The 13,968-nt window shown below is 34.8% G+C and overlaps 1 protein-coding gene across 16 annotated transcripts in view; it reads left to right on the top strand.

Moving 5' to 3' along the window:
* The window catches only part of By (focal adhesion protein tensin), a 173,276-nt gene that overhangs the window by 154,490 nt on the left and 4,818 nt on the right, over positions 1-13,968 (top strand). For 12 of the 16 annotated variants that reach the window (XM_072889712.1, XM_072889779.1, XM_072889810.1 and 9 more), the window contains 9 exons: positions 1,821-2,104; positions 2,247-2,842; positions 7,986-8,199; positions 8,630-8,821; positions 10,276-10,893; positions 11,198-11,544; positions 12,037-12,126; positions 13,044-13,152; positions 13,479-13,662. In XM_072889712.1, coding sequence (XP_072745813.1) covers positions 1,821-2,104; positions 2,247-2,842; positions 7,986-8,199; positions 8,630-8,821; positions 10,276-10,893; positions 11,198-11,544; positions 12,037-12,126; positions 13,044-13,152; positions 13,479-13,662 — 2,634 coding nt within the window. The remainder of the gene's footprint in view (positions 1-1,820; positions 2,105-2,246; positions 2,843-7,985; positions 8,200-8,629; positions 8,822-10,275; positions 10,894-11,197; positions 11,545-12,036; positions 12,127-13,043; positions 13,153-13,478; positions 13,663-13,968) is intronic. The other 4 variants (XM_072889717.1, XM_072889728.1, XM_072889830.1 and 1 more) reach the window with 4 other exon arrangements.

The following is a 13,968-nucleotide window of genomic DNA, read 5'->3' as shown; positions in this document are numbered from 1 at the left end:
TAAACTTTCATTTTCCCATCGTATTTCCATTCCGCGTGGGTAGATTCGGCTGAAGTTTTATCGTATTCGTAGAAAGTTGGACCCTGGTTCCGGCGTGTTCTCGATTTTGTTACTTTATATCTACAGTTAGGTTCGCGCCTTTTTATCCTCAACATTGTTATCCAAGTTCGTCAGTGAGTTAAATAAACTTCTTACCATCGCTCGCTCGCTTTCTTCTTACTTATCTTTTTATTCGAAATAGATTCAGCTCCCAGAAGCTTTCACGCCATTAATGGCTAGCTAGTGAAATTTTATCAACATGTTGAAAACTCTTAATGATATATACAGCATACTTTTTGACTTCATTCATTATCATTTTTAATCATTAAGCTAATGTTAAAATAATTTTTACGAAAAATAGTTTTCGAATTTGCATTTAATAACTGAGAATGATAGTTATCATTAATATATATATCCAATTTATTTTTATATCTATTTAAATTTTCTCTTACAGCTGTAAAATCTTAAAATTTTTCAAGATATGAAATTTTTGTAATTTTCAGATCTCATCGAGATACGAAATACCATTTATTCATATATATTCCTTTCTCTTTCGCTCAAAAGTGTTGCACCAATTTACGATTAATCCGTTTCATGGTTGAGTAATTTGCGCGCCTTAGATGACGTAATCCTTGGGGTAGGTAGGTTAGCCTCATGTCACGCGGTCACCGGGAAAAAAGACTTCTTCGAAATTGCGCCCTAAGGAAAGTGGCCGAGACGCTGAAGGGGAACAAGTAATTACAGTTTGTCATGGACTTCCAGAAATTCTTGTTGCAAACTTGGCAACTACGACACAGTGCAATGAATTTCCAGATTAATGCTTCGAATAAACATTGTCTACAGCCGTTTGAATTACGAAATTGACTTTGTTAAAAAACTTATTATAGAACCGTTCCCAACATGATGGACAAAACTTATTATAGATTCATTTTCAACACGGACTTTATAAAAACATTTATATTAACGCAAAGATTACATTTTTTTTTTATTTCTATATAGATGTTGATGCATTTTTTATTAAGACGTAAATTAAATGTTTGTAAATTAGATTTAAAATTTGTCAAAGTTAGACCAAATTATATTATTGAATCGTTGTTTTTATATGTTATAAATGACTAATTATAAGTTGTAAACACTTCAATTATGGATACTTCTAATATTTTAAAAACTGAACAATTAGCTTTAATGGCATGATGTGCTGGTTGAAAGGAAAAAGGAAATGAACAATTCTTAACTCGTTGCGATTCGTATTTGAGAGCAGCGTCAACAATTTATAGCTGACAGTTGTTCCTCTAACAAGCTCCTCGATTTCCCGGGGCTCGCGGAATTATAGTTTATACGCGGGCACCCGCAGCTATTCCAACACAAGAATAATTTGAAAGAATTTATTTGCGCCTTGTTTTTTTCCATGAGAGCTGCATTGCTATTCAAATCTAGAATATTTTATTTATGTAATTTAATTTATGTACTTAATATTAATTGGTTACAAATAATTTGAAAAAGACAATTTGTAGAAAAATTATTTAAAAATTATGCCCTACTATTTATTTATTAATGTAATTTAAAAAAAAATTAGAACTGGCAATGGCAATACAATTACAAAATAAAATAATAGAAATACAAAAAATAAAATAATAAAATGTTACAAAAAAATACAGTTGATAACAATTACAAAAAAAATATATGTGATAAAACTTTATGTGCTAAAATATATATATAGGTATATATATTTTTTAAATTGTCATTATTTTACTATATGTGAATACATGTTTTTTTTCTAGAAGGCCGTGAGACTCCACTGTCACCTCCGCCTCCCTCAAGTTCTTCAGTTCAGACTTCACCTCGTGGCTTGGGTTACACGTGTGGTCCTATAGATGGATCGTTGTATGCTGTGGTACATCAGGGTGGTGCAGGAGGTGCCCGTGGCTCGCCATTGACGGTTTCCATGGACAGTGGCATAAGTAGTGCACCACCACAAAAACCCAGTCCACCAGAACTCGAGCAGGACAATCAAGCTCACGGAGATCTCGATAAGCTTCTTCATGATATGATGCTCACCGTCGAGGTAATATAATTTAATCAATTATTCAAAAGTATGTATGCATAATGTAAATAATTTTTATTATATTAATCATTGATATACAAAAATTGAGAAAAGAAAAGTTTGAAAAAAATGTGCGCCATTCAAATTATAAATTTCCTCGTAGTCTATGCCAGACCCTCCGACAGATGACTACAACCGCGAACGAAGCGAGAAGATGTACATTCAAGAAACGCGCAGCTACAGCAGCCACGGTAGCAGTCATCCAACGTCTACTTATTCTACTTTGAAGGACTCTTACAGAAGCTACGGCAAGGAATCCATTCCGCCCTACAACTCCAGCAGCAGCTACAGCACCCTGAAGAACAGTGTCGAGCATCGAAGGGACGATTTTGAGTATCGCATGTCGCCAGACCGCAAGATATCCGAGTCTTCCAACGACTCTTACAGGAAGCACGCCGATTCCTTCTCCCCGCCTGGCAATATCGACTTTATTGACGAAGATATCCCATATCACGCTAGGCAGACCAGTCAGCCGTTCTCGTACGGTGCCACCACCGACATGATCAAGCATCAGAAACTGTCATCGCCATCGTTAGTGAGGAAAGCGTCTGTGCGCGGCGTGGCGCCTGTCGTAGATTTCGAGGATATTCTCGGCGAAAATTCCAGGAGACCCATCAGCCCCTTGAGTCCTAATACTCCGGATCCGCCGCCAGAGTTTGCGAACGGACCCGTGAAGGGTGGAACTGATCACATTGATGGGTAAGTGATCTTTTATACCTTATGTACTGATTTATAAATCTTCATTTGCGATGCAACAAATACTTTTAACTCCATCAAGCATTTGAAAAATAATAGCAAAAACATTAAAATATTCTCGCTTCGTTAATGGTGTCTAAAATTATCGTCGCGTTCATGCAACTCTATCCTCTCTGCAAAACATTATTAACTATTCGCTTTTATCTTTCTTTCTCTCTTTCTTTCTCTCTCTCTTTCAGTATTTCTGAGAGAAATTCACGTTCTTCGTATCTAGCGACATACGATACCTACTCATTTTGTCCTGTCAACGATCGAAAACGGTTTCCTTGAAGCAAATAAATCGCGATATTGCAAAAGCAGAGATTAGACTAGGTTTCCGTGAACGTTGGCAAGGGAAATCGCGATGAGTGGGCCGTACTTCTGGCAAAGCTTACAGACGATCGTCTGCCGGTGCAGTGTCGCAATGCATTGTCCAAATGGGGCACCGTAAAAGAAGCGCGCCCGCGCTTGAGTTAAAGGCAGAGAGAGAAGGGAGAAAGAAAGAGAGAGATAGCAAAAAAATTCGCCGATCATGGACAATTCATAAATTGTCGACTTATACTCAGTTATAAGACGCGATACTTTTGCCGCGAATGGTAAACGCGGTTGTCATGAGTCATCTTGTTAGTAACGTGAATAAAAGAGGAAATCTTACATCTTCGTTGATGGTCGATAGTATCTCACGAATGACGTGAGACCTCAAGATGTAAGTAGCTAATTGCAGTCAATGAAACTACGCAAAGTGCTAATTTAATGCTAATTGATTGCAAGAACTGACCGCGAATAAACAGAATATTTGTGATATGAACTTATTGCTTATTAACTTTTTTTTTTTATTATTTAGGTCTGTTACAATTCTTTAATAAATTGAAAATTTTATAAATAAATAAAAAATTTGTTATACAAACGTATCTTAATAAATAAAAACAAATCATATACTTGAAAGATATACAAAAATTAATTGATCCACGCAAAATCAATTGATTCTACTTCGTTACAAATTATTATTTTTTAAATGAATTAAGCGTTTTGTTAAGTTGCATTAATTTTTTCTACATATACATTTAAGTTATGTTTAATGCTATATACTTGTGTACAATGGCATAAGTAGAATTAATGTTAAACAGGCATGCATAATAATATTTCGAAAAAGAATTGCATTTGTTATATCACACGTTTCATAAACGTGAACGCATCCTATAAATGTGCAGTTACTATATAACGCCATTCACCTCGAAGTCATCAATTTTTTTACTGAGAGACTTTCGCGGTCCAGTCCCGCCCCGTACATTTTGCGAATGAGATGCCGCGCCCGAATGGAGGAGAAAGCACGCACGATCGCATTAAACAAGTCTGTTAACTTTGTTCGGTTTGACCCGACTATAAAGTGATACATATACCGTGTCACGCCGTCACTCTTTCACTGCAGTATTAATAAAAACATACCAAAAAAAAACCAGTATCATTGCATTGCACGATTCTTTTTTTTTTTTAGAATAATTTTGTAATTTTTTACAGGTGTGCAGAAAATGTTTTTATTTTTAAATTATAAATTTAATTGCCTTTTATCTGATTGAAAATAGAATTTTTCTGAAAAGATATTTATTATATTATTTATCTCATATAAATCTTTGTTTTTATAATATTATTTTTAATAAAATATTATTGTAGATTTTGTATATTTTTACGCCGAATATTATTTAGTTTGTAAAAATTTACACTTTAAAGTTAACAATTTTCAGCCTCTGCTCATTTTTTTAATCACTCACCCTAAGAGAGCTTTATAAAATGTGGAATTATGGAGGATAAATGGTAGCTCGTTAGATACAACGAATCAAATATCCACACCGTAAAATTCGTGGCATCGTATTGCGCACCACACGAAACGCCGTGAAAATAAACGCACGACTTCCCTCCGCGAGCAAAGCGATTTTACGCTAGACGCGAATAACCGCGAGATTTCATGCGGTTATTTTACGAAGAGATACTTCTCACCCCAGACAGGAAATAGATGACGTTTATGGTCGACGGATGTTCGGCAGGTCCGCTTTCTCGCGGGTGAAGGAAACGTGACGTTCTAGCCATGAAAACATCAGAGATTTTTGTTTTATTCATTATCATTCTCACTAAAATAATATCATGTCGTGTAATATCGTGTTACTTAATGAACACATTTTAGAGATTTTCCTAAGGGATCGCAATATTGCGATGATTGTATCATCGAGAAGAAATATGATGAAGCTTAAGAGATGAAGGAATTACCTATTTTTCTTTCTCTTTTTCTCCCTCTTTCACGAGACTGGTCGCTCTCTGATGTAATTATAAATATAGAACGGCCGAAAGAGACACGTTAAATTGGCCATTAAATGTAGAACTATGAATATAACTCATTCGGCCTCCATCTTATTTATTTTCATTTACTCATACATATAAAATTATCTATATTCACTAGTGAGATAATTTAAATGTTTCTCGTTAAAAACAAAATAATTCTTTGTCTCAGAACATTATAATCGATATATAATAATAAATATTATTAGTATATTATTTTTTAATAAAATTTCAAGATTAAATAATTAAAAAAGATAATTATCTACTTCAATTCACACACTGTTATATTAAAATACTACAATTTTATTTTTTATTTATTTATTTGTAGTCACTACATTTTCGGTTTTTCTGCAACTTTGCTCTCTTTTTCTTTTTATTTTTATTTTTCGATAATATTTCTTTTTTTATCAGTGTGAAGGCACCAGAGAAACAACACTCGGAAACGGAAGTTGTTAGAAAGCGAGATAAAAGCACGAAAGTCGCACATAAAGTCTCATAATTTCTATCCAACCTCGGGCTTGTGTCATTTCTTTGAATGGACGAGACTTTCTTAAACTTTTTTATTGCACGCGGAAAACCTTTTTATTCAATCTTCTTTATTATACTTTTACATATTCATACATTTTTAATGCAGCTTCGCAAATTACTATGCCAGATAAACAAGATGATGCTGCGTAAAAATGATGCAAATAATAAACGACGGCAATTGATAAGATAGAAAGTTACTAATAATATAGAAAATTTAATTTGTTATGTCAATTTTATATTTCCGTTTGTCACTGTGTTATTATGTAAAAGAAGGTATATTTTTGTAACTTTAATAATTAATAAATAGAAATTATAATTATCAAGCTTATAAAAAAATGTATTTATTTTAAATGCCACATGACGACAGCAAACGGAAATAAATATGAAATTGACATAACAGAAGTAAAATTATAAAATAGAAATTATTAACAATTACATATAATAAACATAAATAAACATAGAATTATATGTATAATGAACTATAGCATAATTTATTCTTAAATAGCCAAATTTGTACGTTTCGTGTAAATTCATAATTTCCATTTTTTGTTTTGACATAAACAAAGATTATTTCAATTTAAAATCCACCTATCGGGTGAATTGACGCACATTGCATCGTTATGTAGATGAGATCTCGCATGCATACATAATTGCGTTTTGGACCACGCTTGGTTTGCATGCAAGCCATGCGTTTGTTTTAATTTCTACTAATATTAGCGATGAAATATATGTATATATGCTATAACCAGTTCGTTATCAACAATTTAAAATTAACAAGTTGAATTATGTATAAAATAAAATAACGATAATATTAACGAAAAAAAGGGTAAGACTTTTCGATAGTTTTTCATATTCTAAAATCTAAAGGTAGTAAATTGCATATATTCAACAGAAGAAAAGAAATAATATTTGAGCGAGAAAGTAAACTTTTGTCGCAATTGAATGATGAAAGGAAATCAACACAGATAAAAGAGTATTTGCTATTCGTCATGAATAATAGAAAAGGGATGGAATTCAATATTTCTTTGTTTTAATAATACGACGTATCGTGTTTGGACTTTCCCAGAAACACAAATCGATATTTCAATCAATGAATACATTTAAAATAAACACAGAGAATCGCGAAAAATTCAACGAATTGGTCAAGGTTGATATAAACTCACGATTCCAATATTTTTCATATTTGATGCTTTTAAAGTGGTACTCTTCATTTACTATTCAACGACTTTTTGCATTTTTAGACATATCTACAATCTACCGCGAAAATTTTTTTTTTTTAGAAAAGTTAATTTGTTATTTTTTCAACTTGAAAACTCTTTCTCTCTTTTTCTCTTCTCCCTAAAACATTGAAAATTTTTACATTAGACATAAAATAAATTGTAATTATATATCTTGTACACATTTACATTGCATATTTTATGCTACAATGAATATTTTACATGTAAAAGCGATAGAGAGAATTTTATAATACAACCAACGGCAAACTTGAACATCTAAAGCGACGTGTCTTTAAATCAACGCTCTTCTCAAACGACAAGTTTACTTGCGAGGCGCAGTTTACAACCCTCCCGGGGGTTGTGCGCGTTCGGGCGGGATATAAATTTTGTTATTAAAAAAAGAAAAAAAAAAAGAAAATCTTCCGTGACTTACTCTGATTGGTTACCGAGGCCGTCGTTTATTATCTCAGGAAACGGCTGGATGTAACACGCTCTTCGGAGCCTTACAGACCGGTGGCCCGAAGCGACCTCATCGATCAGGGTGTAATTATCGGCGTCTATCGCGGTAGGAGGTCCAGAATCTGGCGTAGCAGAATTCCGCGAGTCTATTTGTGAAGAGCCGGCATGTTCTAACGAGTCTGTGTTATCCGAGTCACCGTCTTGTGTTCCCCACAAAGTGCCCGCAACTTCTCGTATTTTCATCTATACGCCGTGTAACACGATAGGACTCTGTTGCGAGACACAAAAGCGACAAACGTCATCACAATATCTGGCTTTACTCACGACGTGCTATTAAATGTTTCGCGTTGTCGACAAAAATTGAACTGGAAAACTCGATTCCGTCATCGACCGACTATTGGAGAAGATCGATAATTTATAATGAAAGCAATTTATTGAAGAGCCTCTCATATTTTTACTTGATAAAGTAATTCTCGTTTTTTTTATTTTGCTTTTTGTGCACGGTATGCTTGATAGAAAGACATCAAAAAGCTCGCGATTAAATATTTTCTTCCTTTTTGTGTCATCGTTAGATTATCGTGGCTAAGACAACAACAATTGAAACTAGCCGCTAGGAGAGATGAAAGGAATCCTGGCCGACTTTGGCGACAAGAGACCGGAAACCGTGTCATCGGCGAACTTAGGAGCTTGCAAAGGGGAATATTGAGACACGATGGTTATGCGAGCGATTCGGCGGTTCTCGACGACGATGACGATATATGGGCAGCGAGTTCCATTTCTGGACAAGTAAGAAATTCCCATGTCAATAGAAACAAACAATTAATCTGGTGATCAATTAATCATAACTTTTTTTTATATGAAATTTTTTATGACAAAAATTAATAGCACAAGAAGCTTACGTATAACTGTATTAAATATATATAATATATATTGTATATACATATTGTAGAGAATAATTTATTTAGTAATATAATTATTAATCCTAGAATGCAAGGAATAATGTAAGAAAATTGAAATACGTATTTAATAAAAAAAAACGTACTTATGTGACTTTTAAAACTAAATATTTTACAAAAAAAGCATATATATTTTTTATAATTTTTTTTTTTTAATTTACCGATACAACAAAAAGCGATTAGATGATTTAACATTCATTAAAAGAAAAATCGCGCATTCTAGGACTAATTTAATTGACATTCGTACATTTATCGATTAGCCGTCCTCGAAAGCTGTTCCGTACACCTCCGCACCAGCTAGTCCTCTACTTCCGCAGAGATCGAGCAGCCGGAAATATAACGGCAATGCTGGAAATGGCGTCCTTGGCAGACCACGAGCGGAGAGTATGAACGAACGACCGTTTGTCTCCGTAAAACGCGCTTACGAATATCGCAAGTACAGCGACAGTCAGGTGAGTTCATATGTGCAATTTTCGGGTATATTCGATACACTCTCTGCTCGTTAGATCGCTGGAATCGTACGTGCCGTCGTTTCTCGAATAATCGCGTTGTATATTATTGTAATACGATTATAATTATTATTTTTAATAATTTATAATTATGTTCTCTTTCTCTATAAAAAATATATAAGCGATTATAAAAACATTTATACAACATATTAAAAATTTGAATAACCGGATATAATATATACAGATGATAGGTTTTATCAATACTTTGTATTCAGTTTGCATTTATATTTTACATTTTATGGATGTTAAAAAAACTTGCAATTATTACAGTATAATATTATAAAATTGATGAGTGAAATTGTAGTAACCAGGAATAATATTGAACGAAATAAATGGTTACTTTGCATGGAGTTTCAAAACAGTGGTACGATCGATTCCGCTTTACGCCAATAAGAGGGCGGCAGCACAAAAGCTACAATTTAGGTTCCATAGATAACAAGGAAACTACCACAAACAACGCTATATCTTATAACAATACCATATGGTTAGCCTCCTAAATAGCAAGAAACGAGCTCTTTAAAACGTAGACCGTAAGGCGATTACCTATCCAAGATAGAAATTTCCTTTAATCCTTTTTTGTGTTATACTTTCAGTACTTCATACTTATCAAAAAAGAAATTAATTGCATAGTAAAGTATTCGTTTTGAAATTTAAATATTTAATTAATATATAATTTTATTGTAAGTTTCATTACTAGTCAGTAGCAAACGCATTAATTATATATTAACTCTTACTCCGTATTGTTATTTTTGGCACCTTCTAACTGTACAGGTGGGTCAGCGTATTTTCGATAAGTTTATTAATATGTAAAAGTGATCTGAAAAATCTGAAAATTTATATATACCTTCTTTGAACATTCTAAATAAAGACTAAAATAATAAATTTGAAAAATAATTTACTTAAATATATTATTTTACGATTATTTGTTTTCGACAAGTTGACGTTGTTAGAAAAATCACAGACAAAAATGATCTATCAGTACGGAGTAAGGTCAATGTTGCTCATCGACTAATAAGTTCTGCTGCAGTGATTAATAATATATAATATTTCTCATAAAGAAAAAATAATTCTATAGTAAAAGATTATACATTATATTGGTACGAGTTTCGTGGTTTTAATTAAAGTTTACAAAACACTGCACAGTATTATCAAAAAAAGATCATTCTCTTCATCGATCTCGTGCAACGTAAACAATTTGCAGCTGACACGGCAGCTGCGTTACGACTCCATCGCGTTAACTCGCGCCATTAATTAGCCCGCGCAATTAATTAATAACGATTCGAGAGCTTAGAGCTCCGCTAGCAATGGGTAATCGTGGGTACTCGGAGCATAGCACCGAAAAGATTAAATGCTCTTAGTTCGCCGGCATGTAGCATAGCGCTTGGCTTGCATTCCAGAGCCCTCCGACATCCCCTCGCTCAGCCTTAGCGACCGCGCCACCCTTAGGGTTAGCGAGTCTGCAATCGAGTTCCAACAGCGCGGAGAGACCGCAACAGCATCAGCATCAACAGCAGCAGCAGCAGCAGCAGCCGCCACCGCCGCCGCGACCGGAGTCGCGTAGCGATAGTTTTGCGCGCGCGGATGCCTTGTTGCGCGAGCATCGTCATCACCAGCTGCAATCCGGCGTCAGCAATAGCAACTCAGATCATATCGAGCGGAAGCAGACGATCGCGACTCAGGAATACGCGACGCCAAGTCGAAGCGCGCGCCCTGAGTCGCGGACTCGTGTCGCTTATCAGAGCGCCGGGAGTTATAACTCGGCCAACAGCGGCGACCAGGTGGACGGCGGATTATTGACGATGGTCGATCAACCTGATCCTCTCGTGAGCCTCATTCAGTCACTAGCCGAAATCTCGCCGATTCGCACGTCTCCGAGCACGCCTAAAACCGAAAACGAGCATCCTGTTGGCAGTCACATAATCTCAGCCGTTGACACAATACCTACCAGTGTACCTAGCAATGTTACTAATTGCTCCCCTAATCAGTCGCCAAAAGCATGGCAGAATTGCATTCAGGTTTGTTTTACCCTCACATGCAAATCCCGCGTCCTTGCCCAGGAATCGTATGTTTCACGTAACAAGCGTTTCAATTATTTTATGCATTTTGCTGGTGATTAGTCGCTATCAAAAATTGAACATCAATCCGGTATTTCAAGCTTATCCAGCACGCTTTGCTTGGCTGGTAGCGCTCATAGATTGACGTAGGAAACAGCGATGTGTATATTTTGTTCGCGACTAATCTATGTTTCATCATTTTATTATTACGCACCTCGCGTTACGCATGTATGTAATTATAATAATCGCCTTGAAATCCACGCAGCCACACAATGATTCGACGTCATCGTGGACCGAGAGAAGCGTCAGTCCTGGAAGCGCGGTCATCAGCGGCGCTTCGCGACCGCAGACGCCGGCGTTTCCGGTCCATCCGCGAACGCCATACGTCAACAATGCGTCGCCAACGGTGACATTCGCCAGTGATCGCACTTATATGACGTCCAACAACAGCTATAATGTTAGCAACAATAATAATAATGTTAGCAACGAGGCCGGCGGTAACAACAACAATAACGTCGGGAACTACGGCGCCGAACGAACGATATATATCGAAGAACGAAGAGAAGCCCCGAAGGAGACGGGGCTTCCACCCAAGAGTCCGACAACACAGCGGTAGGTTCTACTTCCTATTTGTTACATATTTATATTTTCAATGTATAATTACAAATTGAAAATTAAAAATTTTTAGCATCTTTTTGCGATGCCAAAAAGTTTTTTTTGCAGTTGAATAAACTATAAATAAGATTTTAATATATTTATGTTCCGGTATTTCTATCTGCGAGAGAATTTTAACACTTTTAATTATTTAATTTTAATTACGTGACAATTTTAAATTAAACACAATAAAAACAAAATAAAAAACTTCCTGCTTTATGACATAAATCATTTTTGTGACGTGAGACATTAAAATATAGAAATATTTAATTTTTAAATTTTGACAAAAATATCAATTGAAATATTGCAAAAATATTTCTAAAAACACATATACATATGATATATGACGTACTATAACGTAAAAAGAATTTATTTAAACACGATAGAGAATTGCAAAGCAATGATGATGAAAGCGGTAATGATGATGCAGAATGATATTCGTGATTCTAGACGCTTGAGTTTTCCGGCAAGCGGGCCGCTTAAACAAATGCATAACAAACGATGGCCGCTCACTAACCAATCGGCGTCGTTCGACTATAGGTAATATACATGAAGAATCGTGCGAACAAGCGATCTCTGTAATTGAATATTTGCAATTAACGACGTTAGAGTTAATCACAGCGACGGAGAGCGTCGCGCCCAAATATGCACCATGAATGTTTTGTGTCATATTACTAATCGCGCGTGTTGATACGCTCGGAATGCGACTGCATCATATCGTGAATAATAAATCATTTTTATTTACGCGATAATAGATGAATGGAAAACATCTTCTCTAAATTAAATTTTTTTCTGCGTTTCTTTCATAATCCTAATAACATTAGTTTTACATAGTTTTATTGTTTTTCCATCTGCATCTTTTTATTAATATTAACTACAAATTTTAAACATTCATTATAGATTATAGAAAGATCATAACTCACTACAGTTTATCACAATAAATTGTTTTACTTATCATACTTGATGTCTTTCATGCAATTGTAATAGAAAGATTTAACTCGATTATATTATGAATATAAATCATGTCCACGTATGCTGGCCATATATGTGTGTGTTGCACTTTCAAACTAACAGAAACTCGCGTTTCCTTGCATCGTGTGTCATAGAAATCTCTCATAGAATAAGTACATGTATCGGAGAAATAAATTATATTATTGAAGAACCCAGACAACTTTTCTCCAATATTCTTATGAAAATTCAGAGAGAAAAGTATCTTTTCTACATCAATCCCCTTTTTCCTGCTTTTCACTAGAAGCGTTCGTTTCATTTAACATTAGACACTCCTTTTGCCTTTTCCGGATTCTCTTCCACGAGTGTGTACCACTTTTCTCCAATGTTTTTCCTCACGATGTATAGCACTATGCACGAGTCAGCCAATACACGTCTGCCTGCACGGAAATGTCGAGACATTTTTGCGGAATATTTTTTAACGTTACACTGGGTTACTCATTTTGCAGCAAGGACCGACCTGTTTCTCCGCTAAACGAATCGGCGATGTCGCAGTCGCAGGCTGTTTCGCGCAGTCCTGGAACACCGACCCATATAGAATTCGCCCAAAGCCCCAAGGTAAGCAATCTTATATTACATTAAAACTGTGTAGTATCGTTGTTTTAATTGTATAATAATTAAAATGATAGAAAAAAAGAAGGAAAAACAGAGTAGCAATTTTATATTTTATAACTTACGATCAAACCAAAATTTTATTTAAACTTTTGAATTAGATAACAATATATTTTTTTATTACTAATTTTATTTTAAAAAATAATTTAATTGTGGATATAATAATTGAAAAAAAAAAATACTAAAATATTTGTTAATTATATGTTTGATATGTTGATACAACACGAATGAAAAATGATATTTGAATAGATTATGTTTTCTGGATTTTACAGAGTGCTACGTCATATACTTCAATCAATAGTGGTGGTCAATCTTCACCGCAGGTTCAATATTATAGTTCACGACGCTCCAGCGTTCATTCGAACACGGAACCGCAGGAGGTAGCCGACGCTAACGTGAAATTTGTACGCGACACCAGCAAAATTTGGTACAAACCCAATATATCGCGAGAACAAGGTAATTTCCAAATTTCTTGTCTTTTATAATTAAACAATTTTTTTATTAATTATTACACTAATTTTTTTTATTATAATATTATGGTGCGGCAGTGAATTACTCGCGACGCGAGAAAGCTTTGCACATATTGTACACGTGCACGTTTGCCTGTGTGCAGGCGCTCCATAGGCGCTTACATGGCGACAATATGCTGAACAGTCACAAATAAATGAAGAATAAATATTCTAAGCGTATTTAAAATTTCTGGATCAAATATAACAATAGCAATAAAATCAAATTTGATTTATAAACTCTTCTATTTAATTT

Source organism: Anoplolepis gracilipes, chromosome 1 (genome assembly GCF_047496725.1).
Source record: "Anoplolepis gracilipes chromosome 1, ASM4749672v1, whole genome shotgun sequence".
Taxonomy (NCBI): Eukaryota; Metazoa; Arthropoda; class Insecta; order Hymenoptera; family Formicidae; genus Anoplolepis; species Anoplolepis gracilipes.
Note: the sequence above shows the minus strand (reverse complement) of the source record. Positions and strands in the feature narration are given on the sequence as shown.